Below are 24,728 nucleotides of genomic sequence, written 5' to 3' on the forward strand. Positions count from 1 at the left end.
GTGTGGTTCTGAGAAGAGCCAGTTGGTTTAACTCGACGTTTCGAACAGTATGCTCTGCTCGTCATCAGGAAATCAAATCTCATTATCTATATTGATTAACATATAGACACTTTGGACTTCTTGGTGCAGTGTGTGTTATCTATAGCCTCGTAAATCGTTTGTTGTTATTTAGCTTGTGGGAGTCGACTTGGGATGGAGTCCGAGCTCATCTCCTCCTCACAGATCACCGAGTCCTCGGAATACGTCGGGCAGGACGGCGATGTGGGCCGCCTGCATCACATAGCTTGCTGGAAACCAAATGGCATGGGGAATAACCACTGGATACAGGTTAGAACCATGAAGAAGTAGCAGGAACATGAAAATGAAATAAAAAAGGTTCATAAATATTTATCAGTCATCAAGCAAGCAAGCGAGCAAAAAAAAAATAAAAAAAAATAAGCAAAACGGAAGTAGGCCTATAGAGCCAACATGAAAATGACACCAATGAATATTTTATAAGTGACAGTGACAGAGCAGGTGAGTATTCAGAAAGCAAAGAGTGTTAAGCTATGAATTTAACAACGTTCTGCAAACCGGTATCTGTCAATTATTTCAGTCATAACGTTCAGGGCCGTGATATTTTTAAAATGCTAGTTCACTGTTCTATGTTAATTTCTATTCCTCGCAAATGCACTTTGAAACAAACATGTACCCCGACACGCAGGTGTGCAAAATATAGATTTGATTTGCAGATACTTCGGTGTGTGTCCTATCAAAAACGGGAAGCTTTCACCTGCGTTTTAAATCAAACTATTGCCAACCCGCCGTTACTTTTCCAGGTGGATCTGCTGGAGCTTTATACAATTACCGGCCTGATTACGCAGGGAGGTTACAATAATGCTTTCTTAGGGGACCAGGAGGTGTTTTACTGGCCTGATAGCTACAGGGTCCTGTATACCAGCTGGAAAGACGACAGCGAGTGGAGGACGTACTTTAACCTGGAAGGAGATGTCATGGTAAATTTTGGTTTAAACTTGGGCTTTAAGATAAAAAAGTGACCGACAATAATAATATTATTTGATGCAACATTGCAAAATCCCTTAGGGAGGCTTACATCGTTACGGCTGAATAAATCAACCTTTGCCTGAATGAACTTTACGGATAGCATCATGTGAACATTGATGTGTTCTTTGAATAAGTTTGGTTACAAAAGAATCAGCGCCGACAGTTTACGGCCAGTAACTCTGTCCATAACACTCTCATGAAAATGTCAAGAACTTTACGCGAAATGTGATGTTTAAATTTAGGTTTACATCAGTTTATATGCTTGATGCAATTTAGCTTATAGCAGTGGGATAAAAAGAATAGGCCTTCAAACTTCCATATTTTTTTGTCAGAATTAACATCAGACAACGTTTTAATCGTCATGAGTTGTTAATTGAAAGTTATTTTTTCCCACAGGATTTTCCGTCTTATCCCGATCCCCACACCGAGATGAGACAAGACTTTGACCGGCCGTTCATCACGAGAACAATCCGGCTCATCCCAAGGTCCTGGAGAGGTTACTGTCTGAGAATGGAGATACTTGGATGTAGGCTCTCCGGTAGGTGCAAACTTGGCACCTGTGTATAGGCGTCCTGTTCAATTACGCGTAGGCGCTGTTTATTAAAGACACATGCGTCATAGGTTAAGCAGCCTTGATGAACATTGGGTTGTTCACAAAGTAATATTTGTAAATTCTCCTCGCACCCCTGCCAGCTTAGTCTACAAAGTGCCTTTCGTATGGAATTGATTACCACAGCATCATGTGCCTCTAGACATTCTCACCTATTTTTGAAGTAGCACAAGCGTATATTGGCACATTATTCACATGTTATGTCGCCTCCAGGATTCTATCGTCGAAGTAATGGACTCCATATTGCGCACATTTTACCCCAAATGGTGCACAAGGCACTTTTCAGTAAACCGTACAGGGACGGTTCATGAATGACTCATCCCTCAAACCACTCACGTCAGCCCTAGGGTATTTTACAGTTCTGTAAAACTGGCAATTGGCTCATACCATTAAAATATAACAAATGTGGATGTCACAACAGATGTAATAACAGCGCACTAGAAGCGCATTTTCAAATTTCCCACGGGAGTATATTGGTGTACTTTTCTATTCATTGTTCGTTTTGATTCCATGTCAACTTTTGCTGTTAAGAGCAAACAACGATCTCTTGGGTGCTTTGAAACTCTCAATCTAAATTCACAGAATCACGATTCAAATAAGTAAGATGTACATGGGCCCCGGCAGTGATGTGGGCGAGGTACTTGATATGGATCACAAGTCCATCACAAGTCAATATCGTGTCATCCAGTCCCAAGGCAACCTACGAGCTTTTCAAAATGAACAACGAAAAATGCATTACTTTGTCGTTGTTCATCCCCTGTTACTTGTGACTGGATGGACTTTTGAATTGACTTATGATTTAATTGTGATGAAATCGTGTTGTATTTGAGGTATACTTATGATAGATCCCAGGTCCTCACGAGTCAATCACAATGTCAATTACCTTTAAGTCAGTTAGTCTCAAGAACCTCTACTACAAAAGCCAATAGGAAATTGCAAACACCGTCCCACGAATCTTTCAATTTGTTGTCTCCTTCATGGGATCAGAGGGTCAGGTTTGTGGAGAGGCATCTCTTCTCCACGACGGCTTTTGCGTCGGCTCGGTCAACACCCAGTCCAGCGGGGCGTGTGACGCCATCTTCGCCGAGGCTAGCCAGCCATTGACCATCAACTCCCTAGCAACACAACAGTGGCTTGGGCTCAAACGGGACGATATTAAAGGTATTGGACAACATTTTCAGTTTTTGTAATTTTGTTTATAGACGGATGTGGAAGCTTGAAATTTATAGCAGACGTCATTTCATCACCGACCTGTTTTATGTTTGTGTTAATACGTGAAAAGAAAAGAAAAAAATGCTGATCGTTTCCGACCGTCAAAGTGCAGCTCGCTAAATTTATCTTGCCAAAATAAAACCCATATAGAACCAACGGTCACAAGCCATGCCCGAGTGTCGGCTGTGTTGTGGGAAAAATACCTGCATGTACATGTACATCTGCAACAGAGCATACGTAAGAGGTCAATAACTGACTTTCGCCTGTTATGACGGAGATTTTTTTAGGGGGGGGGGGAGCCGTTTTGAAACGATCACCAGATCGAGCGATCGCTGGAAAATGATAAATATTTTTACTCTTCTTGAAAATGATAGCATACAAGATGCTACAATTTCACGGGATGCGATATAATGCCATTGTAAACTGACAACCAAGAAAACTAGTTCATAATAATTTGACAATTTAATTGGATTTTTGACAATTTAATTGGATTTTTGACAATTTAATTGATTTGTTGACAATTGTATTTGATTGTTGACAATTAAATTGGATTTTTGGCAATTTAACTGGATTTTTGACAATTTAATTGGATTTTTGACCATTTAATTGGATTTTCGACCATTTAATTGGATTTTCGACAATTTCATTGGATTTTTGACAATTTCATTGGATTTTCGACAATTTAACTGGATTTTTGGCAATTTAATTGGATTTTCGACAATTTCATTGGATTTTTGACAATTTCATTGGATTTTTGACAATTTCATTTGATTTTCGACATTTTAATTGCATTTTTGACAATTTAATTGGAATATTTGACAATCTAATTGGATTTTTGCAAATGCCAATTTCTAAAGTCAACGACAGGCATTACCAGTACAAGGTCGGCTTGAAGACCGAGCTGGAAGGGGAGGTGTTCACGTGGGCAGACGGCACACCTATGACTTACAATAACTTCAGGTGGCCCACCAACATCACGGATAACAGTACGGAGTGGTGTGTGTACATTGACATGAACGATGACCTGCGATGGAGGGAGTTCAAGTGCATGAATGACGCTGTGCCCAGGGCAACCATTTGTCAGCTAGGTATTGCCATCATTACCGTTTTGCTCATTTTACCCTAAAGACGAGATACATAACTGAAGGAAAATTTTTGTAAGAGACAAAAGAGATGTTGGCTTTTATTCCGAAATATAAGGTAAATTTAACCGATTATGATTATGCTGAATAAAGCTTTATCGTTATGAAGTTTACTTCAGATGAACGTGAGCCAAATGGGTTATAATTGTCCGATCATCAAATAGCAAAAGGAAGATTTGTTTTTACTGTGCACATCAGGGTGCTAAAAAAAAATCCAGAATGAAAAGAAACGCTGACACATTGAGGGCCTCTGTGAAAGTTGCTTTACATGAGCTGAAACTGGATGGTAGTTGATATGTACACATAGTTGTTTTCAAATACAATATGCCAAAATTGGAACTTTGTTCGTATGATAATAACAATAATTTGAAACTTTAAGGTCTCTTTTACAATGATCAATCGCGCATTAAGTAAACGTGCCTCAGAAATTATCATTAATACAATGACTTAAACTCAAATTTAAAAACAAAATGCAGCTAAACATGTTCAATAAAACAATATACTTTCACTCTCATAATATTGTTAGAAAACAGTACCGCAGAAAACTATGATCTTAAAACAATCAACTTTGTCTTGATAAAAAAAAATGTATTGGCAAGGCGATGGATGTTTCTGATTGTCAATTTATAAACCGGAACATTTTGTTTCAATTTTACAGATGTGGATGAATGCACGACTAGCGGGCACCTCTGCTCCCACACCTGCTCCAATTTTCCAGGTGGTTTCCAGTGTCTCTGCCCGCGGGGATACCGACTGAACGGCATGGACGACATCGCCTGTACAAGTATGACAATTACACGGCCTTGAATATTTGAGAAGATTTGACCACGATTTGATAAACGAGAAATTAGGTTCCTGCAGATTGGCTTCGGTAAAGAGACTGTTGAAGAAACACCATCTGCAGGTTGTGGGTTCGATGGTGCGTGTGGGCCCTTGGGCAAGGCACTTTGTCACTCATTGCTTATCCCCACCCTGGGTACCTGTGAGGACATGCAGAGATGGTTATTGTGGTTGATTTTAGCTGCTTTGCGCAGAAATTACAGCATCGAGCTGTATACTACTCAGGGAAATGAGATTGTCTTTTGAATGTTTCATTGGCCCAATTATCGAAATAATAATAATGATATAGCGTTTTGAGCACCAATTATACAGGCAGATACGTGTGCTTTTAATATGAACACATGTTGTTGTTGTTGTTGTTGTTATTTTACTTGCATAAAAAAGACGATTGGAGAAACATCATCACGTTACTTGCATAATGATTGTTTCACTAGGAGCAATTTTGTGGAGATCTTGAGTGCACTAATTTGCTTACAGCACGTAAAAGTAATACGAACATTGGGTTACTATAGTAAATATTCCATATGGATGTTGCTTATGGTTCCCAACGATATTTCGTGCCATGTTTCTGCATGAAACTGAGCCCTGAAGTGTTCCTTGAAACATTTCACTGCATCAACTTGAGAGGATGCCATTCACCTCCAGCTAGGCCAATGTATTATTCACAGGTGGGATTTTAAAGTGGATGGAATAAATGCACACCTGTAAAGGCACCTGCATTTTTTTCTACAGTGGCACAGGAAATAACGAAGAATTGTTTGGGTAATCGCTCGGAGTCATGAATAAAAATCTTACATTTTCGCTAGTGCTATAATCACGTTGCTTTTTCTGAAGCGGTCAATACCCTGTTTGCTTTCACATAATTCGTTGGAAGACTGTAAAGAATATTTGTGAAGAGGTATATATGTATACAGAACAGGCTTTTCTACATTTAAAGTGGGGAAAAGCGTCAGAACGTTGGCCTATGTGTATTATGTATATCAATCCCCAGTTACACAAATTTATCACAGGACTCCCTTAAGATAATATGTTGTTCCAGAATGCATGCGAAAAATGAATCGACAAATATTGAGACAAAGCTGAAAAGAAAACTCAAAGATTTTAAAATATCTTTTTAACGAAAAAAAAATCTTGTTTTTTCCCCTAAAAAGTAGCCCCGACAAACTGTATTCGAAGGGTTTGTTGTAAAGTAATGACATTATGCAAAATCTGTTTCGACCATATCATCTCCGATTAGCTGATACAGAAAGGATATTGCAGCCATACTAAAACAATGAAACTTACTGAACTTATACCAAAAATCAAAAAAGGAGTGTCATTGGTTTTAATCGACTTTCACCGGCTTTTTCTTCCTAGCACTATGCAAGGACAAACCACCGGGGCAAGTGTTTCAAAATACCTCGACTGATTGCTTATCCGATCCGTACGGCCTGGGCTGCCTGGACCTAACCATTCCAGATATCGACATCGGCTGGCCCGACTTCAGCGACCAACAGTGGCCCGAGGAAAGCTACGACCACGTGTCCGGTAGCGCCCTTTCAACTGTGCCGACTTTCCCGCTGTTGGAGAGCACGTGTAACCGCGGTAAGACTTTTAAAACAAGCCGATCCTCAACATAACTACCCGACTGATTGTATCAAGCGCTATCACCGGAATTAATTAACGAGGACTTTGCCGACAACAGCGTCCACTGGTGCCAAGAATTATCCAGAGGCACTAACTTTGGATTGCCTTTGCAAAGAGATGATTCGGCTTATTATGCAAAGGCTTTGATCTGTTTAAATGCCTTTGGGTTAACGCATTATTGTCACTTCTCCTGAACACACGAGATACATTATTCACAACACTTTGAGCGAGCAGAAACGGTATTGAGGAACAGTGTCAAACATGTTGAAATATTCATAGAAAGGGGTTGATAACTTGTGTTGCAGACGCTTATCATCATGTGTGGGGCTAAATGTTTGAGGGTGTTGAACATTACGATGACGCAGATAGCGGCTAAAATGTTTTGAAGAGGCATACGTTTTGAGACTCCGTCCTCTTATAACCTTAACCACAAAACAAGTCCAAAGGTTTTGCAGTTTAAAAACGGAAGTACCCTGTGTGGTTCTGGTCCTTTGAAAAATTAGGACACATAATTTATTCTTAATGTAGTGATTGTTATTGAATTTCTGTAAAACCTTTTGGTGTTTAAAAGCACTCTATAAATATCCGTTTAGTGGCCTATTATTATTATGTTTCATTGTATGATTATTGGTATAGGCATAATTTTATCTGTTTCCGATTGAGGTAGGCTATAGTATAAGTCGTTTATTTATTGCTTGTCGTTTTAGATGTAGCTGACGTCCGATGCGAGGAGATGTGGGCGCGGAATGTCAACTTGGAATACGTCTACTCCAAACACGGCTACATCCATTCACTCAGCTTCCCACCGTGGTACAACCAAGCTTCCACGTGCCAGATCAACATCCAGCTACCGCCTGGAAACTTTATCAGGTCAGTTGGTCGTTGGTTTCTGAAGCATTAAAACTGACTGACAACTTATGGTTCAGATTAAGTCAATCTTGCAATGTGCGGGATAAACCTAGGCTAAAGGTAGGCCTTTCTAATTTTTCTTGCAGCATTAAAATGTGATTGTCTCGTGAGCGAAAGTAGACCGTTTGATACCACTGTTCAATTCTGTTGCTTTGGTTTCTCTGGTTTTCAGGCTGGAAATTCACGAGATGGTCCTCCGCCGTAAGCCGCGAACCGCTCGCTGCATCGACGTCCTGAACGTCACCGATCATCTGACACCTCACCACTCCATGTCACGTGGCTCCTTCTGCGGGGACCTGCGAGACTTGGTGGTCACGTGCCGGTCAAACAACGTCACGCTGAGGCTGGATATAGGCGCCATCGGCCAGGACATGCCCAAGAAACTCGGCTTCATGGCGTCCTATAGTATGACGGGTAGGGTACCTTTTTTCCAAATCTGACTTATAGTACCCCTGCAATGGCGTTCAAAAAACGGTCATCGCTCTTCCTTTGTCCCCGTTGAAGGTGTCCTTGTGCACGAAGTCAATTACAATTTCGGTGATTTTCTTAGATTGCACGGGATCAACAGCTGGATGTGACCCAGGCTGCGGCAAGAAGGACGTCCTAACCTCATCAAAGGGGAACTTCTCCACGACTGACTTTCCGTCTGAGCTGCCTCCATTCTCCATCTGTGCATGGAACATCAGCCTGCCGGCCGGCTCCTACATCGCCCTCAACTTCTCCGAGTTTCTGATAGCCGAGGACGAGGACAGCTCGGAGTGTGTTGACTTCGTTCAGGTACATCAAGCAGTGTTTATACCAACCCATGAAAAATTGTTGTTGAAAAAAACTACTTGCGAATATGTTTTGTCTTATAACTGCATAATAACATTGTCAAACTTTATTGACTGGTTTCACTAGATCTATGGCGAATTGACAGGAAAGCTGGCCACTAAAGTAAACACACCTTCGTCCCTTCGTTAAGCTTGCGACCTATAATTCCAATATGTAATATATTGTCCTGTGTATGATCCCTTACTAGAAACGAAGTGAATTTTTGATGAGTTTAGGTAGCATCCAGCTTAACCTACAAACCTCAACCTTCAATCGGTCCTAATATGGTAATAACCTAATATGGTGATCGCTGTACAGATATTTCTAAGCGATGACAGCGGACCGTACGAAGACGCCCCTGCCGGCCAGCCTATGTGCGGTTCCACGCCGTCTTTCATCGTATCCAACTCGTCTTCCATCCAAGTCGTGTTTAGGACCGGATTAGACTCCAAATCGTTGGGATTCATCGCGGAGTATGAAAGCACAGGTACCTCTGATTTCATTGGTAACAAATAAGCTAGATGACGATATTTTTTACGGGAAAAATAGTCTGCCGTTTCAGTGCAACTTAAAGGGTTTATTGCAAAGTGTAAGACAAATTCTCGCTCAGAAACGAATAAAACATTTCCCGTAAGTTTGGACTGTGCCATATTTTGTAATATTCAGGCTCCGAATTGTGTACATGAATTAAACTAGAATTTGCATTTGGGGGGGGGGATTGCATGAAAAAAATACAGATTGCAGACAAATAGTTGCCTTAAACGACCCTTGTACATTTTAAGTTGCATTTATACTGCACATTTATACAGCTGAAATACACAATTTGCATTTATACACTTAACAATTAACTGGTCGAAAGCAGCTCTCTGAAAATCAAATAATCACTGAGAACATGGTTTTACTATCTTTTTCAAGATATTCCCGGTTGTGGCATCGGTTTCTACAGTGGCGAGGGTATCCAACGCTGTGATATGCCCGAGGCAGCCATTGCGTCAGTCAACTACCCAAGACACTACCTCCCCGGTACATCCTCAGTGTGGCACATCACCACGCAGACTGGCACCTACATCGAGCTGGAGTTCGTCACCTTCGACGTGCCGGATCCCTTCGGCATCTCCTCCTTCGTGCAGATCAACGACGGGGCGCCAGACGACAGGGGCAGTATGCTTCTGGCCAAGCTGACCAATAGGCGACCGCCACGTGGTCCAATCCGATCCAGTTTCAATGAGATGACGGTGCGCTTTCGAGGCGACGGTTCTGTGACAGGAAATGGATTTTACGCCGAGTACAGAGCTGCGGTCTTCGTACCAAAAGTGGATTTATATCCAAGCAGTACAAACAATAACAGTAAAGGTATTTATCATGACTTAAACTTTAGAGTGTGTTACGTCGAATTTCATAGAACTGATAAATTAAAAAAAAAAATGATAGCCACACAGCACAAAGTGCTTGGCAAATTTAGGTTACCAGCCTAATTTTGTCAAGTGATATATCTTGTGACACGCTCGAAACTTTTGTATACTTTGCACAAAAATTGCTGGCATCTTTTTCTGCTCAGCTCAGAAGCGTCATGAAATTGGCACGAAAAGTAGTCCATTTAATTACCAATGTTCACAAAACTGCAACATTTGCATGAAAAAATTTACCTTTGTTCACCTTTGTTTTGTTGTTTGTTTTGACTTAGAAGAAGTCTGCCAATCAGATTGGAGGTACTATAACGGCCAGTGTTACGCGTTCAGAGAGGCCAATCATTCCATACGATGGACGGACGCCCAGCGTCTCTGCGCCGCTGAGGGCGCTAATCTCGTCAGCATCAACGACTTCGCGGAAATGAACTTCATCCACCGCTTGATGACCTCTGATTGGTTGACCAACAATTTTAATACGTACATAGGTGAGCGGAGCGTCAAATTGTACTGAATTGCCTTAGATTAATATTGGTATAATTTGGATATCGGGACCAAAAATTATTATATGCATCTACTGTCGGATTTATTTTTAACAATTGAAACATGTTTTCAACGCTTGAAGTCAGGAAGCAGAACCTCTCCTTACTCCTTGGCATGTGTTAATAAGTAAGCAATTATTGAAATAGTTGAAAATATCAACGTTTCCTCTCCTGGAAGTGACCATCCGAAAACCTTCTTTCAATAACTCCCCGATATTCTTTATATCTTTAGGTTTAAGATATCACCATCAGCGGCAACAACATCGGTGGCAGGACGAGAGCCCGATGAGCTATGCGGATTGGTATATTCCAAGAAGAATCGAACATGGTCTAATGTAAGTTCGAATTCAATTACACAGCGTAACTTTCTAGTAAGCGTTTTTATATCAAGTCCAAAATCGACATCTGTCAAATATCGGGTATCGAAAGCAATGTCATAAGCGTATAGTTATACCATGTTAAATCATTAAAGGGCACTAGGTCCTGAAATCCCCGAAAATTGTATGGTTGAAAGGAAACCAACCTAATCTTTAACCGTTCCCGAGAAAAGACGAAAAAAAACAAAAAAAACCGCTTGTACATCGGACATGACGGAGTACGAATACGTTTTTCGTGTCGTTCTCAGTGTACGACATACACGTTGTGCGTCTCTGGAACAGCGGTGACCAATCACCAATGCAAAAAAAATGGTTTTCTTCGACGTCCGCAAAAGGCAAACGCTCTACGAATGAAATCACAACTAGCATCAAAACAGCTCGAATCTATGGGGTCGCAAAAGTGGACCCCGAAATTCGTTCTCGCACGCATAATACAGGAATAACATAAAAACGCCCAGTTTTGAAAGGATAGATGTGTGGATGTTTATATCCTGCTTTTAAATGCTACTTCGGATTAACATCGTCTCGTTCAAAGCGCGTTTTGTAGCCCAATTGGGCTGTTCCAGGACCTAGTGTCCCTTTAACGTTATCAACATTTCCTTTCGATTTTATGTCAGGACGACACCATCTCTCATGATGAATTCCGCTCCCCAGCCGGATGGTGGCGCCCTTGAGCGGTGCTCTCAGATCATTCTGCGCAATCTCCATTCCACCAGCCACTGGCATGACGTGCCATGTGCGTCCAAAAATTCCAATCAGTTTATCTGCGAGAAATCTTCTTATCGAGGTGGGTATCCCTGAAGTGTGTCTGTTTTCTCTTTTTCATTATGTGTGTTCTTTATTTATGGTATCAGGAAACGTCTGTTGTGTGCGGGCAAAATCGTGGATGGTATTAACGATTTTTGTTGTGGAGGGAGGTTTATTGTTGTACAAAAAGTACAAGATTTTTTGGACTGAACTATATTAAATTGTATGCTTTATCTTGTTTTCGAACTATATTTCCATCTTCGTTTTTATATGCTTTTGAAAATTTTGAGATTGACTATTTGGTCATCACTGCACAGTGTTTATTACTTAAGACGTTAGATCTTGATGTATGACTTGTGCATTTAGAATACAGAAATGGCTTCTTTTATATTTTTTTCAGGTCATTTGCCGTTGACATCTGGGGAAAGTCTTGAACAATTATCAAATGCAGGTGGGTTGTTTGTGAAAGACATCATTTCATTTTGCTAAAAATTGTATCTTTATTTAAGTTCAGAGTAGTGAATGTATTGAGCTGTTTATGTAATCTACAAGTTTGTTTTTTTACAATTAGCACTTTGCGATGACAAGTGGACGCTGGTACACGGCCACTATTGCGTCAAACTCCTACTAAACAGGAGTACCACCTTCCTTAACCGTTGCCCGGCAAACTCCAGACTGGCGACAGCTGTCTATCCAAATATTGCTGAGAAGTTGCCGTACTTAATCGAGTACGTCTGGGGACAAGACCCCAGCGCCGATATGAGGTTTCTGATTGGTCCGCGTGGTGAAGGCGCAGACCAGGCGTATGACGTCATAACATGCGTCGACGGTCATTGGAGGAAAGTCCACGAGCGGGTTGCCAGGGGAGTCGACGGGGCCATTTGCGCCACGGAGGCAACAGGTGGTGAAAATAAAACAAGTTGATTTTTTATTCGAAACATTTTAGAAAACGACAGTGGATACAATCAGATTGAATTTTATTCGGTGTCAAATCATCGTCATATTTCATAATACAAATTTAACGAATCAGAAATATACATGCATGAAAGCTCTTTTTTTTTAGGAATAAGTTTGAAATTATTGTGGCTTTTCTATTTGCAGTGGAAGCTTCTGGATGTCCCACTAATATGTTTACGTGTGGATCTGGGGAGTGTCTTCACCGCGTGTTCGTTTGTGATCACCGCAGCGACTGCCTGGACAACAGTGACGAGGACTCATGCAGTAATGGTGCGTTAACGTCATGGTTGAATTGCACGGCGAAGTGGCTGCAGCCACTACCATAGACACGTGTGTAGTTTCAAGCCATAGCCAAGAAATTCGGACACGGCCTTAAATAATATGTCGCAAATGTGTTTGCTGCCACCAAGAGGCTTGGAACCCCCTTTTAATTATCGTTGTTTTATGTTCTTATTCATTAGATGTTGAGATCGCCGACAGCGTGTGCACTAATACCAGCTTTCGCTGTGGATCGGGTGAATGCATCTCACTGTCCTTCTACTGCGATTTCTACCCGCACTGCCAGGACACGTCGGACGAAACAAACTGTAGTAAGTGTGGACATAATGCTTGAAAAAAAGTGTCAGTCAAAGAAAATAATGTAGGAAACGATATGATAATTCCGAAGATTCGAAAAAACTACAATTATACTCTTTCAATCCGTTAAGACGATATTGGCTTTTATACCCGGAGCTACATGTTTGAATATGGGTATTTTAAACGAAGATTAATGCTTTAAAGCAAAGCATTTGACTGTTAGTGCTTTGACTGTTAGGTGCTTTGACTTTTACTGACGCAATAGTGAAAACATTGGGAGATATTATATAGTAATAGCCAACGAATTTTCCAAATTGTTTTTTCTTTTTTTCCTGACAGGTATAGTGACATGCACCGACCTGGAATTCCGCTGCAGTAGCGGACAGTGCATTAACAAAGAGCTTCACTGTAACTTAGTGGAAGACTGCGTGGACGGATCAGATGAGGAGAACTGCGGTAAAGATTTTATTCAATTCGCAGCTTTTCAAAGTTTGCATTTATATGATTTCGCTAAACCGATTTAGAAATGGTCAAAATTTACATTGTTTAACATACCTATCACAAATGGAACAAAGTTGAATAAATTAAACTTTTCTTGCTTTGTCCCCTGATCCTGACTTCAAATCACTGAGAGCCATAAAACTCTCGGCAAGTTGCCTCTTCAAGTTGTAGATCCTCTCATCTCTTGGCGTGTGGAAGATAGGTGGGCTCTTGCTGATTCTGTAACTTTTCGCCCAAGACCACGTCGGGGTGGTGTCTGCAGATTCGCTGGCTGAGCGGGTTGATTTCGTCTCCGGTGTGCCGTACAGCCACGGGCAAACCGGCAGGTCACCGCTGGTGATACTGCTGCTGTCGTCGTCGCTCGCGTCATCTTCGTAATGCTTTGCCGAGTGGGGCTGCTGCAGGAAGTCGCCGCTCGATGAAGCGCCGAGACGGCGTCGTTTGTAGGCTGCCTCAGACCGTGGAGAGGACGGGGTTGCATCCGTTCCGGAGTCGCATTGGCCGTCAGACAAATCCTGGTTTTCGTCCCCACCGACTGGTGATATTGCAGGCGATGGTGACATCCACTGCTGATTTGTTTCGCTGCTTTGGTCTCCGCTTGAACAAATATCGTGCAGAGACTGAACGGTGGCGCAATCTGACGACTCATCCAGGGAAGCTGAGGAATTGTTAACACTTTGTTCCACCGAGGTTGCTGTTGCGTTTGTCGATCTCCTTGGCAGGTTATTCTCCTCCAAAGCATCGCTGTCGCTTGCGTTATCAGAACAACATGCGCCGGTGCTGTCTTCTGTGGGCTCTGTTTTGATCCAGTATGGCCGGCATCTCGAACACAATTCTTCAATATCTTGTGAACTTCGCTTCCTTTCCAAGCGCAGTTCCGACAATCTTGGGTTACTGCCCCTGCAACTCTGCGAACACTGTCTCGCTTGTTCGTCCTGTTTCCTTTGCATATGCCTGTCATCCTTTGCTTGGTCACAAGGTGAACCGGTGTTATTTGGCTCAGACTTGATGCTGCCGGTTAATAGACCGGTGTCCACGACTTTCCAGGAAGACTTGCCATCATGGCCGTTGCAGTCTTGACGAGCGAGCCTAATTATCTTGATGTGCGGATGCCCACCACTCAAATCTCTGGCAGCTTCACTTTCTGTCTTGCTTGCAATCGCACCCACATCTCTCAAGCTCTCATCAACAGGTTCAGCCTTAATTTTCATGGCGTCGAAGTCTTCCTCTGAAATAGATTTGACGTCAGAGATGACTAAACCTAAGTCTTCAGAGCTCTCGGTTGAAGTAATTTTATCGCACTCACCGGTGGAGTCGTTCTGGATGTTGCTGTCCTGTTCACTGTTTCTGTCACGTTTACTGTCTTGTTTCTGAGAGGTGATTGCAGGATTTGCGACTGCGCCCTTAGACTGCCTGATTTTACTCATGACTTGGCGTAGCGCACTGTACGTAATCATCTTCACCGATGTTTGACCGTTCTTGACGAGTAGCAGTGGGACGAACGTGTTCGCTCGACGGGGCTGTTTTGGGTTAGTGAGCCCCATCCTACCGGTCATCAAACTCCGTCTCATGTCTGCTGTCGAGGAAGAGTTGTTTGGTAAAGAGAGGTGGAGAACTCTTCAAGAAGATGGAAACTGTTTTTGTGCAAGAGATTTGTTCACAACACACACAGAATGTTGGCATGACAGAGTACGAGTGTGGACTAACGTAACGGCAAACAAAACACTAAAATTCGTCACACTCTTTTGAATTGTATTCTTTGTGACGCGTTTTGGAACAAAAGGCCAATGATAAGACTGCGCATTGTTCTACGCGTGGCGCGCTGTTTACTTAGAACGCGCAACGCGCGCGTCATCAGGACGCGCATAATCCGAAAAGACTTGCGTGCGTTTTTCAAACCACGGGTTTGTCTCCAGCTTGGCCTCAATAGATTTTAGGCCCACATATCCATTTACTGCTTTATAGAAACATGAAATTCAAGGCCATTCATTGAGTGCGTTACCTACTGGTGAATAAATGCACTTTGAAGCTTCAAAACAATTCTGAAGCCAGACAATAGCCGAAAAGTAATAACAAAGCTAGGGTTTGGGAAATTGTTAAGCTTCATGGCATTTACTCTGCGGTATGCTGAACAAAACCAACAAAAAAATAAACAAAAATACAAAAAATAATCAACGATGAGGTATAAAATAACGTCGGCACGTTGTTAACATTGTTTTACAAAATAGCAAATTGTTATCATTAGATTTTGTCATGAGCCAACCGAAACAGGATATTTAAAATCTTTTACATTTTTTAAACCACAGCGGCAGTTTTGGGCGGGTTCCAGTGCTACGACGGGGCGTGGCTTCCGGACCACACCCACTGTGATGGGACAAAGGATTGCCCTGGTAACAACAGAGAGGACGAGCCAAACACTGATTGTGGTAAGAGTAGCCTACATGGATAAATTTCTATGGTGGATCTGTTCAATAAAGCTCGCAATAATTATCAGTTTCAACTTGGAATGAAGCAAACTGACTCTGATGAAATCTTCAATATTTAAAGGTTCAATCAAGAAATTAAAAAAATATTTATAAAGATGTGTACTCCTAGTCTTTTTTCAGTGCAATTCCGATCCGGATCTGATTCAGTGTAACAACGGCGCATGCGTAGACAGACGTCACATCTGCTTTTACGACTTCGATCAATTTGGCTACCAGACAGGTTGTCGTGACGTCACGCACCTACGATTTTGTGGTAGGTGAGCGGTTGGATATTTTGAGTTTTTACCATTAAAATTAATTGTACTATTCTTTTTAGAATTTACAATTGTATTTTAGAATTTACAATTGACACCTATATTGTCATAGATGTAGGCATTGATGGAGGTTAACAGTGTTAGCAAAGCGGGTTTTTTTTTTCAAGCCATCATTTTAGGTAGAGAATACTACAGCAGACGACCTATAGGCAGAAGAAAATAAATTAGAAAATTTGATATTGAGAGGATATTACTTTTCTGGTTCATTGTAGACGATTTCGAATGCAGCAACAACACGTTCAAGTGTCCGGGATCGTACTGCATTCCTCTCCATCGCCGCTGTGACGACACCAAGGATTGCCCCGGGGGCGAGGATGAGATCGGATGCTGTAAGGATTCGTGTCTTGTTTCATTAAACTGACGCATTTGTCAGAATAGTGGTGTCGTTGTATCAGGATATCATTTCTGTTTGCGTTCTCTTCTTCATTTTATATATACCCATTTCATCGATGGCAAAACAAAGTCACACCGGATCAAATGGCACAATTTGAAACCCGGCTTCTGACATGTTGGTGTTATTTCTTCTTGTTTAAAAGGATATGATGTAGGATATTTGCCCAATCCGGTGTATCCAACCACATAAATTTAACACTGCAAAGTTATCCTCAACTCCAGAATTCGCTTTGTCGCATGGAGAATATCACATCGCAAATCCAGTTCCAAGTACCGTGACAAGATAATTAGTCAAATGAATAAATTGTCAAAAAATTCATCTGTCTTATACTGTGTTATTCATGACGTCACTCGCAACCTGACTGTTAATTAATTAGTGATTGACTTATATGTGGCACATTAATTACAACTGCGCAAACAGTCTTTAAAGAAATGAAGTAGGATTGATGTTGAGTTCGAAAAAAAAGAAGATCAAACGAAAACTAATTTTATTATTTTAATTTGTATTATTTTGTTTGATAGCTAACCACACCTGTGCGGGCCACTACCGATGTCACGACTCGCGTGTCTGTGTCACCAAGTCGCACGTGTGTGACGGTATTAAAGAGTGCCCGTCTGGTGACGATGAACTATTCTGTGGTAAGGAATATGCCTACTTCGTCCAAATTATCTCCAAGACATAGTGGGCTTATCTTACAAATAAGTCACATTGGAAGTGTTATGCCCCAACTATAGAATCCAACTACACTGTAAAAAGGTTGGATAAAACACTTTTGGGCAATTTAATTTACCCAGCATTGGTATAGAATTACCTCATATTGGGTTGAATTGGGTAAAAACTGTCAAACTATTGGGACGGATTTGCCCAAGAGGGTAGGCAGTTGATAGTTCGACCATCATTGGTTGAATTATCAACCCATTTTGCCCAACTTTTTTTACAGTGTATAGTTGGGGCCATTGTAATAATAAATATTTGGGGCGTACAAATTTAAACACGTGAAAGCAGATTGAATGGTGCGTATAAAAGGATATTCGGCTCTATTTTTTAAAAAGGGATATCAAAACTATATTCCAATGAAATGTTACATTTCTGTGCATGCAGAGACGAAGTGTCCAGCTGGCTGTTCGTGTACCGGTCTCTCATATGCATGTACCGGGGTCAGTTGGAGTGACGTCACGGCAAACTTGATACCACGGAACGTCCGTAAACTGTAAGTCCGTATATAGGTGGCGATACAATTCATAATTATACAATCTTATGGCTTGATTATCCCATAAAAGGATACCTTGAACACGAGGGTTATACTTGGCGTATGATTATATTTGTTTCATATTAAAATCCTCTTAAATGCAAACATACATTCTGAGCAAAGTAATTCATTCAAAATTTAACAGTTTAGAGCTCGCAGCCTATATATACATAAATAGGATTGACTGGCTGTGACCGTTTATGTAGGCCTAATACAGCTATGCTTTGACTGTGGGTGATTGATAAGCCAGCTGTGCCTACCATGCACTTGCATGTTTTTGTCTATTGACTGAATTTGACTATTCACAGTGCTTGCTTGAAATATAATCTGACTGTTGGAGACTAGCCTGTGTAAAAGGCATGGCAGGGAAGAGGATTGCTGTTTTGACTGTCCGTGACTGTTCAGACAGCAGGAAAGTTTTAATCAAAAAACACACGAACACAATGTAAAAAGTAGGAGAGCCCTGTCAGAATTGAATCAGCTTCTCACTCGACTGTCGGGAATCAAAGTAATGAAGCAAATCACATAATATCATTGTGATTTTGATAAATATGAAACCCTCATGGCCGTATACAGACTAAAGTCATTTACCAAACCAGCCGCATATTATTTTTGATGTAAATGCTCTGTATGAGGTAAATATTGTTCACCGTGACATTTGGCGTATATCTCTTTATTCACAGCGAGTTGAGAGGAGTGTTGGCAGTCACCAGGCGTCGCAGGGAAGTCTTACTTAACAATAACGTTTCCGTTGAGTACACCTTGTTTCTACCGTTGGTGGAACTGCAACAGCTAGCCGAACTGTAAGACTTGAGACTATATGGACCTTATTCACGAAGAAGCCATTTTTCGATCGTGTTCCCTGAATGTATTTTATGATTGTAAATTTAACTGATGAATGGGATGGTGCCAGACTATTTAGGGCTTATGCGTTCCAAGCCTCACTTTCGTTTTTTTTTTATTTGGCTTAAAGCATTAGGGTATGTTTAATCACACATTTTTAATTATTCATCAGAGCAGACTGGTATTAAGTTTTGTCATTGCTTTCATTTTTATTTGCAAGTTCCGAAACTGATACCTCCGCTTTCAATTTAAAGTGGCCAACTTGTGAAAGCCTATATGCATACATTATTGGTTTAAGTTCACTGATAATGTTAATGTTGGTTTTATGTATTAGATGTCACTTTTCATTTTAATTGTTTCCTTTAAATTGAAGGGACCTCTCCGGAAACGGCATCGATGTGTTGACACCGGGAATGTTTACGAAACAAAATAACTTATACAAATTGTAAGTATACACGCTTCATTTTAGCATTACAAAAAAAATAACAATTCATGCATGCCAGACATAGGCCCCTAATGAATTTTATAGACAGGTTTTACCAAAACTGAATTAAACTAGAGGAACTGACATTATTTTGTATTTCCCCACGTTTTGAAATAGAGTTCTTGCCGACAATAACATCAGAAAGCTGGAAAATGGAACCTTTGAGGGACTCCGCCGGCTACAGTTTCTGTAAGTTTAATTCAAAGAAATCTGATGAACGTTTAAAATTTACATACGTCATCAATAATACACAAGTTTCAATAACAATCGCAAATATATATAATTGCTGTGTTTTTATCAAACTTAAGAGGTCATAGGAGTCATCACAATTGTAAGAATTATTCCCAAATTTATGATTTGTTTCCACAGAAATTTAACGGGAAACCCACTGGCTGAAATAGCTTCGGGGGCATTTCTGGATGTGGTCATGCTTCCTGTTTTGTGAGTATTTTGAACAGCACTTAATTAAGCCTAATATCATGATATCATTAAGTGATCACAAACTACTTTTTAAACTAGAAAACACTCAGAGAGCGCAAACCTCCGCCAAGGCTAAACAATTCCCCGCCATATTGTCAGTTCACCCAAAAGAAATACTCGCATAAATGGTGAAGAATCCTTAAAAACTATCCTACATCCAGACCTAGATACGGATCACTTCCAAAATCTAATCGATTTGAACTTGTACCAAGGACCACCCCTAAAACAAATTTCATGCAAATCCGTCCATATAAACTTGTTGAGTTATATCTTGTTAACAGACAAGCCAATCAACCAACAAAACAACCAACCAACCAATAAACTACCAACCAACCAACAAACTAACCAAATACAATGAAAACATAACCTCCTTGGCCTTACAAAAAATATGAATAAGTGTATGTGATGTACTGGTACAATAAAGTGTTGTCTATATCGCACTATGTGTAGAATATTATTTTGCTGTTTTGGTGTACAGAGATCTTGGACAGTTAAAACTGCGTCATTTGCAGCCGGGCGTATTCAAGGGACTGGATACTTTGGAAGCACTGTAAGTCAACCAAATTATTTTGTCTGATTATTTGTTGTTTTCCAGTTTGTTTTTCTTTTTTCTAAACTTGTTTTTCTTTGATTGCTCTCAAAGTACATGCTTCCTGATTCCATTTTTGGCTTGTGGTTGAATAGCAATCAATCTTGCATTTAATTGAATCGTTATTCAATTGTTCAAATGTGAATATATTTTGATAACGTCAAAATTTAATATTAACCCTATGTTTTGGCAGGAATGTGAGAGACAACCCATTGACAGCAGTGGACAGTGGAGCATTTTACGGACTTAAGGTGACTCATACACTGTGAGTTCATTACACAATTCTTACAGCTCTAAAAGTGGCATGTGCTTTATAATTTGTGGTAATTCTGATAACTTACATTTCAAAAGTAGGCCATTATTATACCAAGATTGTAGCGGCACTCCAAGAAATGTACTTCGGGGATTCAAACTGTTTCCGTCTTTATTTTGATAGGGATATCCGCGGGACTGATATAGCCAAGGTGGACCCCGAGATGTTTGAAGGCCTGGACAGTTTACAAACTTTGTAAGTATAACAGCAGTTTTGATGATATCATCCTGTATATAGTAACTCAAAAATGATGTCTACAGGGCTGTCTTTATTGAGATTACACCCGGAAGCATTTGTCACCAATTTGTAGTTTGAACAATGACATGGAACAAAACGGGGAACCCCCAACATGAGGGCTGGATATAGTTCAGTTGGTGGAGCACCGGCACAGCAATCCGGAGGTTCACACCCGCTCCAGTCAATTTATGTTCAACTTTTAAATTTGTAGTTTGCTGAGACCAATATTCTGAGAAAGGCAGTCTTAACATTGAGATAATATCAAGATGGTGTTGCACTAGACAGATGAGGTGCATTTGGTTCGGAACAGAAGTTTTTGTACTCCTATGTGATGAACTAATCCGGCTTGCTAATCACAACTCCCCAACAACAATACCCAGGTACGCCGACAAGTACCTGTTCTGCTGCCTCCTGCGTGACATTGACACCTGCGAGGCGCCCATGGACGAGCTTTCCTCCTGCGAAGACCTGATGCGCAACCCCATCCTCCGTGTCTTCATCTGGATCCTGGGCTTCAGCGCCTTGGTGGGCAACGCCTTCGTCATCGTCTGGCGCAGCCGGAGCAAGGACCGCGAGCAGTCGCGCAAGATCCAGACCTTCTTGATCCTGAACCTGGCGGTGGCGGATCTGTTGATGGGGTTGTATATGATTGTGATTGCCAGCGCTGATCTGCATTACAGGAGCGATTACATGATTCATGCTCAAGAGTGGCAGGCAAGTATTGGGAGGATTGTGTATTGCTGTTATAAGATTTTAGGCTTTGCATGGTGGAGCATCAGTATCGGTTTGTGGTAACACCATGCGGTAATAACTACTGTCACTCAGTAGATAGTTACAACTTGTCCTGCTTATTATCAACTTACGCTAAGTAGTTTTTAGTTCTGATAAGAACAGTCCTGTTTAGTTCTTAAAGAACATGTCTTTGGTCTCAAAGTTTCGACTAGCCTGCTCTAGTCATCGTCAGGAGACTGTATTGCTGTTTTTAGATTTTTTTTAATATAAAAATGATGGCTCCTTAAAATGGTGCACATGCGCTGGAGACCTGGAACCTAGAGACCTAAAGAGATCGAGAAGATGATAGAGAATTGGTCAGTTAAGAAATGGGGGGAAAAAGAAAAGACATGTTGGGAAAACCAGTCGGGCAGAAATGGAATCCCAATCTACACGTTGGCTTGGTGTGGATTTGATCCTAGTTCATAAAGGTGCAATCGGGATATACTATGCAGCAGATGGATGCATAATGCGAGAATGAAATTCGTGCTATATGATCCTATCAAGGTCTGGTGAACGATCTCTCTTCAAAAGCCTTCAAAAAAGATCTGGATCATTCCCTAGTACAACTTTTTACAGTCTCTTCTTCGACGTTGGTGTAAATCTCAATCAGCTGATATGATAGTGGGTTTCACTGGAATTTCACTGACTGAGGTGATTTTCTTGTTTATTTCAGGAGAGCATCGTCTGCCAGATGGCGGGCTTCATCTCCGTCCTCTCCAGCGAGTCCTCGGTATTCCTCCTCGTTCTCATCACCACCGACCGCTTCCTGGGAGTGGTCTTCCCCTTCAGCCGCTGGCGTCTCCACACCAAGTCCTCCCGCTACGCCGTGGCCTGTCTCTGGTTTCTAGCCTTCTTCCTGAGCCTGCTGCCCGTGGTACTCCGGCCGGCGTTTGGCGACCGGTTTTACGGTCGGTCCAGCGTCTGTCTGGCCCTGCCGTTTACTCGGACCAAGCTGCCTGGCTGGGAGTACTCGGTGGTGTTGTTCCTGGGAGTCAACTTGCTGGGGTTTCTTGTCATCTTCATATGCTATTTTTCCATGTATATTGCCATCAAGAGGGCTTCCAAGCAGGTAAAATCCTTGACATATTTATTTGTTTTCAAACCTCAAACTACAACTTGACATAATAGGAAGTGATTTTATCCATGATTATCTGAAAACAAAATGGTATAATGCCACGACGTTTATCAAAAATAAAATTGTTTAACCACGCCGCTGCATGTTCTTCAGGGGAAATCAGAGTGAAAAACTAGCAAACACCACAAGAATACATATATAATGAAATCTATATGATGTAATCAATATAGATTATGATGTAATCAATATAAATATGATATGAAATCAATAAACTGCTTGAAAATCATAGAAAAGAAGTAAAAGCATGGAAAGACGACATGGACAACGCTTAGATTTTTTAAAAGTATTTACAGTGCAGATGCTTCTGTAAGTTTCATGCAACATTGTTTAAACCTGCAATTAATCAACTCTCTCAAAATTGTCTCTCGACAGTGCACGAGAAAGCGCGAGAACATGGAAGAAATCAAGATGGCGACCAAGATGGGCATCATCGTGGGCACCGATTTCTTTTGTTGGATGCCCATCATCATCATGGGTTTGCTGTCTGTATCAGGCACGGCGATCATTCCACAAGAGATGTATGCCTGGGCCGCCGTCTTCATGCTGCCTGTCAACTCTGCTGCTAATCCTTATTTGTATACAATCTCAAGTCTCGACAGGTGCGTCTATAATTGATTGGTTAATTAAAATCTGGGGCTAGTTACACCTGTGATCAAGTCTCAAGTCCATCTTGAGAAAATCATAAATCAATCATCGATCATAAGTCCAATCGCAAGTCACTCACAAGTCAATTACAAGTAGGGTCACATGTAACATGCATAATACATGAAATGTCTTTTTTACTATTCACTCGAATTATTACTCCCAAATACCCTAGGCTCCCTACTGGTGAATATCTTTTTCGTACATGGAACGACTTTATTATATATCTGTATACAAGACTTTATATAAACAGATATCAAAATTATCATCATTTTATTGTTAAGATTGTTTATATGTTAATTGTACTTGAATTTTACTTTCAGAAAAAGAAAGAAAGCAAGAACGTCCACGTCATCGCCAACATGGAAGACAGAGTGTACACGTGACGTCAGTGTAGATTTTGAAATGGTGAAATATGCCAAAGGAGACGGTAGTTCAAAAGATAAAGGTGAAGATCAGTTCTTATTTTAAGAATTCAATGCGTCTTTCAAAGTGGTGTTCCTTCAGTACAATCTTGAAATACTCTTTTAAACAGTTACCTCTCACCCGCGAAATTTAACACTTTATGTGCACTGGCTGACAGCTTGTGAGAAAAGAATCACAAGATTGCTCAAGTGGGACTCGAATTACCCACGACTACCGGCTTACTAGTGCAGACGTACGTCATATAACCACTAAACCAGCGAACTTGCGGGGACCACAATTAGTGATTTTGAAATTACTACGCAATGTGTGTCGTTGTGTAGATGAGAATGCATTCACTAGAGAACTCTGACCTATAGAGGACAAGGGGGTCCTCGATTTGGTAAAGGTCCACAGTTGGAAATCACGTACAAAATCGATGGGAATTCTTCCCAAAAGGTTGAATAAAATATAACCTGATAGTAAAACAGAGGTCTATACGATTGGTATAGTGTATATATTATACCTGTGTGCTAAATATTGTACATGAACTTATAATATTCCTCAAGTAAGACGTACTCCCGACTTCTCTCTTCACTTTTTCAGATAACCCATCTCTTATGGCCACAGTCTACGCGGAGCAGCTAGAGAACCGAGTTTTACCGTTCATGGGTCGGCGCATCCACTCCTTCATGCTCAGGCAGTACATCGCGCAGGCCAAGACACCGCTAGCCGTGTCGGTCGTGGCTGCTATCGAGAACGACTTGAGGAGGGCTTTGGAGTTCCTGCACAAGAACGGCATCGCTCACGGCAAGATAGACGAGGACTTTGTCGCCATTGAAAAGGTTTGAAAGCCTGACATTCTTGATTCCTGAATCTTACTAGTTCCACCTCATGTACTTCTCAGCCCTTTTGTCTTTTGACACTTCACTAAGAAGCTGAAATCGCCATTTTGTTCCTTCTCCTACCGTCTTAAAGATGTTGTATTCATCATCACCATGGTTAAGAACACATTGAATGCAACTTAGGGAGCACAACAAATTGACAAGCCTAAAGGCTATATAATTATAACAGTGAACGTAAT

At 41.1% G+C, this 24,728-nt stretch overlaps 1 protein-coding gene across 1 annotated transcript in view; it reads left to right on the forward strand.

Moving 5' to 3' along the window:
- The window catches only part of LOC119746506, a 43,018-nt gene that overhangs the window by 15,551 nt on the left and 2,739 nt on the right, over positions 1-24,728 (forward strand). The window contains exons 10-46 of the mRNA XM_038223479.1: positions 173-327; positions 819-995; positions 1,441-1,582; positions 2,642-2,815; positions 3,724-3,954; positions 4,667-4,792; positions 6,205-6,432; positions 7,182-7,344; positions 7,556-7,797; positions 7,934-8,160; positions 8,515-8,683; positions 9,112-9,543; positions 9,887-10,090; positions 10,377-10,479; positions 11,139-11,308; positions 11,669-11,719; positions 11,840-12,169; positions 12,370-12,495; positions 12,687-12,815; positions 13,141-13,257; positions 15,609-15,728; positions 15,898-16,041; positions 16,315-16,431; positions 17,018-17,134; positions 17,598-17,706; positions 18,429-18,548; positions 18,962-19,033; positions 19,190-19,261; positions 19,442-19,513; positions 20,031-20,102; positions 20,335-20,406; positions 20,578-20,649; positions 21,072-21,405; positions 22,139-22,534; positions 22,973-23,199; positions 23,566-23,690; positions 24,251-24,489. Coding sequence (XP_038079407.1) covers positions 173-327; positions 819-995; positions 1,441-1,582; positions 2,642-2,815; positions 3,724-3,954; positions 4,667-4,792; positions 6,205-6,432; positions 7,182-7,344; positions 7,556-7,797; positions 7,934-8,160; positions 8,515-8,683; positions 9,112-9,543; positions 9,887-10,090; positions 10,377-10,479; positions 11,139-11,308; positions 11,669-11,719; positions 11,840-12,169; positions 12,370-12,495; positions 12,687-12,815; positions 13,141-13,257; positions 15,609-15,728; positions 15,898-16,041; positions 16,315-16,431; positions 17,018-17,134; positions 17,598-17,706; positions 18,429-18,548; positions 18,962-19,033; positions 19,190-19,261; positions 19,442-19,513; positions 20,031-20,102; positions 20,335-20,406; positions 20,578-20,649; positions 21,072-21,405; positions 22,139-22,534; positions 22,973-23,199; positions 23,566-23,690; positions 24,251-24,489 — 6,176 coding nt within the window. The remainder of the gene's footprint in view (positions 1-172; positions 328-818; positions 996-1,440; positions 1,583-2,641; positions 2,816-3,723; positions 3,955-4,666; positions 4,793-6,204; positions 6,433-7,181; positions 7,345-7,555; positions 7,798-7,933; positions 8,161-8,514; positions 8,684-9,111; positions 9,544-9,886; positions 10,091-10,376; positions 10,480-11,138; positions 11,309-11,668; positions 11,720-11,839; positions 12,170-12,369; positions 12,496-12,686; positions 12,816-13,140; positions 13,258-15,608; positions 15,729-15,897; positions 16,042-16,314; positions 16,432-17,017; positions 17,135-17,597; positions 17,707-18,428; positions 18,549-18,961; positions 19,034-19,189; positions 19,262-19,441; positions 19,514-20,030; positions 20,103-20,334; positions 20,407-20,577; positions 20,650-21,071; positions 21,406-22,138; positions 22,535-22,972; positions 23,200-23,565; positions 23,691-24,250; positions 24,490-24,728) is intronic.

This window comes from Patiria miniata, unplaced genomic scaffold (genome assembly GCF_015706575.1).
Source record: "Patiria miniata isolate m_02_andy unplaced genomic scaffold, ASM1570657v1 HiC_scaffold_7, whole genome shotgun sequence".
NCBI classification, from domain to species: Eukaryota; Metazoa; Echinodermata; class Asteroidea; order Valvatida; family Asterinidae; genus Patiria; species Patiria miniata.